At 55.7% G+C, this 4,071-nt stretch overlaps 1 protein-coding gene across 1 annotated transcript; it reads right to left on the bottom strand.

The window, feature by feature from the left end:
* Nucleotides 1-366: 366 nt before the first annotated feature.
* On the bottom strand, nucleotides 367-3,927 carry TCL1A (TCL1 family AKT coactivator A). The gene is made up of 4 exons (XM_077780985.1): nucleotides 3,808-3,927; nucleotides 1,260-1,430; nucleotides 892-952; nucleotides 367-425 (listed from the first exon to the last, which is right to left on the bottom strand). Exons 1-3 carry the CDS (start codon nucleotides 3,925-3,927, stop codon nucleotides 896-898), a joined length of 348 nt encoding a protein of 115 aa, XP_077637111.1. The 3' UTR covers nucleotides 367-425; nucleotides 892-895.
* Between the last annotated feature and the right edge of the window lie 144 nt (nucleotides 3,928-4,071).

Genomic DNA, 4,071 nt, shown 5'->3' with positions numbered 1-4,071 from the left:
CACAGCCTGGCCCCACCCACTTGGGCCCCGTTCCCTGGCAGCCAGAGGTACATGGAGCTGAGGGAGCAGAGTGAGAAGCAGCCCCGTACGCAGCACACGACACTAGTTACTGTGAGGGGCAGAGTGGAGACAGAGGCCAACCCACCAGGCGCCAGAGAAAGCCAGAGGGCAGGACACTGGGGACACGTGGAGGGGCCGTACCCACCTGGGTCCTCCCCGGTGCCACTGTGCCGGGGGTGGGGGCGGGGCGAAGGGGCTGCAGGCAGGGCTCGTCCCCTGCCCCTCTCGTCCCCTCCCGGACCGAGGGGGTCACAGAACAGAACACACAGGGCTGGCACAGGATGGTGAGCGCGGGCATGACTGTCCCCACTGCAGGCCAGCGTGACTTGGGCTCCGGGGCCAGGAGGAGCCAGGGGCGGTAGGGCCTGCACCAAGAGAGGGATGAGAGAAGACACAGTCAAAGGCAAAGGGCAGGACCTGGCAGAGGTGAGGGGAGGAGCACAGCCGCTGGGGCAGGTCTGGACCCGGAGCCCAGGGGTCAGCGCGGTGTCCGGAGCTGCGGCCTCGCATCCGGGCGGGCGCAGCCTGGCTTTGGAACCCGCTCTGTGACCTGACCAGTCACTGTACTTCCTCGGAGCTCATTCCGGTAACCTATCAAATCCAACAATTCCTAGTGCGGTTGACGTAACCATCATGCAACAGTGCCCAGGCCCTGTGGGGCCCTGTGCAGATGTGCAGTAACGGGGCTGCCTCCGAGGTGACAGAGGGGAGGGCCTGGGCCCCCGGACCCCGAGCCCCGCAGAGGGCACTGCTTTCGTGGTGAAAAGGGTGTTCCTTCCTCCTGACCTGGTCACTCCGGACAAACAGGTGCTGGGCCCCAGAGGGACTCACCTGGTCACTCACACTCCGGGTCCGGCAGCTGCTCCAGGAGCATGTCCTCCGTGCCACTGAACTACACGAGAGAAGGGGACCGATGGCCAGAGCCCTGGAATTCTCCTTCCAGCCTTCTCTGCTTGGCTTCGCTCTTCCACGAGCCTGGGGAGCCTGCTGGGGGAGGGGCATTCTAGGAGCCCCTCCTCCCAGCCGGCTTCACCCTCTTTCTAGTCTCCAGAGAGCCCCGCCCTGCCCCTCCGGGCGAGGGGGCTTCTTTGGGACCTCAGAGGGTGGCCCGGTCATTATTTCCTTCTAACGCCAGACCTGGGGGAGGGGGCGCGGGGCCACCTAAGGCGCCCCGGTGGTCTCTGGGAGCGCACACTTGCCTCGATGTGGTACACTATGCGCCAGAAGCTAGAGTCCGAGCCTCGGTATCTTCTTTCAGGGTACAGCTGCCACATGGAGGGCAGCAGCCCGGGGGCCAGCAGGCTGGGGCACAGGGCCTCCCCCGGGGGCACATCTTCCTGCCGCATGAGCACCTGGAGGCTGCTCTCCGTCTGGGGAGAAGGGAGGACGGCGCACACCTTCAGGGCCCAGGCCCCCCGGGCACGCAGATCCCCAGAGTCCCTCCTGCCGCCCTCGCAGCCTAGCCGGCATCTCAACTGCTGGTGACTGCTGTTTCTGGAAACTTCATTCCTTGAGCCCCGCACGCTCCTCTCGGGGGACCCCGGCTGGGCCAGGACAGGAGGACCAGCGTTCCTTTGTGTCTAGACACCGAGACAGGGCTGGACAGGCAAACGTAGAGTTTGTCCTTGAACTTCCTGAGCTGAGGTTCAGTGCCTGTCTCAGCTGCTCTGGGACCTTCTTTGCTTTTTCTTTATTTTGTCATATAGTCCCTTTTATTTTTTATGAACGTTTATTTATTTGGGGAAGCGGGGGAGAGGTAGGGACAGAGAGAGAGAGAATCCCCCAAGGAGGCTCCATGCTGTCAGCACAGAGCCCTACGCGGGGCTCTGATTCACGACCTGAGCTGAAATCAAGAAACAAATATCCCGGTCCCCGCTATCAGGCAATAGACCATTTTCTCCCACTTTCACCACTACTGCCCCCTAATGCAAGAAATCTAACTTGCTGCCCTGTTGGTCACGTGCACCACAGCCAGCTCCCTGCAGGGCAGCCGGGTGTGCGTCTCAAATGCCACTCCCCTGCTGGACACCCTCCAATGGCTCCTCATGGCAGGCAGAGGCCCCTGAAACCTTCACTATGGTCCCCAAGACCCCCTAATCTGGGCCCCTGCCTTCTGTACCTCCCATTCTGTCCTTCACCAGCGACAAAGGCCCCCTCGCTATTTTGGGGACATGCCATGTTCCCAGTAATCTCGCGTATCTGTTGTCCTCTATCTGGAACATTCTCCGCTACATCTACACAGGGTTCATACCCTTTCTTTTAGATAGGTCCCTGCACAAATGTTATGTCCAGAGCGACAAGTTTCAAATTTCAGCAAAATCCAACTCTACGATATACATACGAGGCATGCATGCCTAAAACTGAGGTTTGCAATGGTTTCTAATCAAATGACAGGCAAAGAGAATGAATACTCTTGGAGGGGGCCTTGCCTGAAGACCCCACCCCACTCATTACTGCCGCTCACCCGACACAACTTAACCACCAGCCTCAATTACTTTGTTGTCCATGGGGCACCTGGGTGGCTCAGTCGGTTAAGTCCGACTTCGGCTCAGGTCATGATCTCACAGTTCGTGGGTTTGAGGCCCTGTGTTGGGCTCTGTGCTGACAGCTCAGAGCCTGGAGCCTGCTTCGGATTCTGTGTCTCCCTTGCTCGCTGACCCTCCCCTGCTCACGCTGTCTCTTTCTCTCAGAAATAAATAAGACATTAAGAAAAAAATTTCAATTACTTTGTTGTCCTGCACCTAGCTCACTGTCAGCTTCCCCAGCAGTAGGATTTTATTGCGTTCACTGCAAACCTTCACAGCCTAGAGTCGTGCTTGGCATATAAACCAGGCCCTTAGGCCTGTTCAATAACTATCTCTCCAGAGTGGAAATAGTATTTTAAATTTTCCATCTATGAAATAAATTAGAATTGTTAAGAAATAATTCAGAGCATCCTGTGAGACGTAAGTGGAAATCACTATTCTTACTGTGTTAGTATATACTCTTCTGTATCCTTCAACCACTTTTAGTTTCCTTATCCATCTTTTTCTTATTGACTTAAGGAAATCTTTACATACTAAGTATGCTGGCCCTTTCAATTACAGGGAGGCAAACCCCACCCCTCGGTTTGCTAGTGGGTTATGCTTCGTGCAGAACTTACCATGATGATGTGAAAAACTCTGCTTTGCGGTTTGGGTGTTACGTTTAAGAAGATAGTCCCCCAACCAGGGAATGAAAAAGAAGATATTCACATAAATACTCTTCAAATACCTGACTTTTTTCTTAAAAAGAGTAAATATTTAACTTGATTTTTAAAAGTACATATAGGTTATTTAAAAAAAAAAAGAAAAAAAGAGACAAACCTAAATAAATCCCAATACACATGGTGGTAAAGATCCCAGATCCAAGCCTATCACCTAATTAACTAGCAGTGTTAGTAATATTTTATTTATATTATATTTTATGCCTCAGTTTCCTCGGCTGTAAAACAGGGACACAGTTGCTATTGGAGAACTTTTGCTGTTTGCTCTTCTATTACAGAAATGTCCTACTACTATATACTTTAATTTTGGTTCTACATCGAGCTTCCACAATACCATGTTACTTGCGCAGTCTGTTCCCTCTGAAGCATGTAGGAGGCGCCAAACCACCAGACCCCAGGGCAGGTCCCCCACGTGGCTGAGCGCCCTCCGCGGAGAAACCCGCGTGGACGCTGCCGCCCACGCCACCCCCGTCCAGCCCCGCCTGCCCCCAGGGCGGCTGTACCTCGATGATTATGGGCAGCCAGGTACGCTGGTTCTCGTCCATGTACACGGACCGTTCCCAAATCCACAGGTGGTCCGGGTGCAAGGCCGCGTGTGCCCTGAAGAACGCGAGCTCGCCCATGGCTCCCAGGGCGTCCAGAGAGTCTCTGGAACGCACTCGCTGGTGCGGGGGACGCCGGCCCGTCGCTTTATAGCCGGGGCTGCGCGTGGGCGCCCCCCAGCGGCGAGGCGGGAGGAGGGCAGGCGCAGGCAGCGCGGGGCAGGC

Source organism: Crocuta crocuta, unplaced genomic scaffold (genome assembly GCF_008692635.1).
Source record: "Crocuta crocuta isolate KB4526 unplaced genomic scaffold, BGI_CrCroc_1.0 scaffold299, whole genome shotgun sequence".
Lineage (NCBI taxonomy): Eukaryota > Metazoa > Chordata > Mammalia > Carnivora > Hyaenidae > Crocuta > Crocuta crocuta.
The sequence above is the reverse complement of the archived record's forward strand: the minus strand, read 5'-3'. Positions and strand labels throughout refer to the sequence as shown.

Bases quoted from the DNA above. Each gene is read 5' to 3' on its own strand.
- TCL1A (XM_077780985.1), bottom strand. From the start codon at position 3,927: ATGGGCGAGCTCGCGTTCTTCAGGGCACACGCGGCCTTGCACCCGGAC. The intron at 1,431-3,807 runs GTACAGCCGCCC...CCTTCTCCCCAG, and splicing joins GGCTGCCCATAATCATCGAG to ACGGAGAGCAGCCTCCAGGT. The intron at 953-1,259 runs GCAAGTGTGCGC...TCTCTCGTGTAG, and splicing joins GCATAGTGTACCACATCGAG to TTCAGTGGCACGGAGGACAT.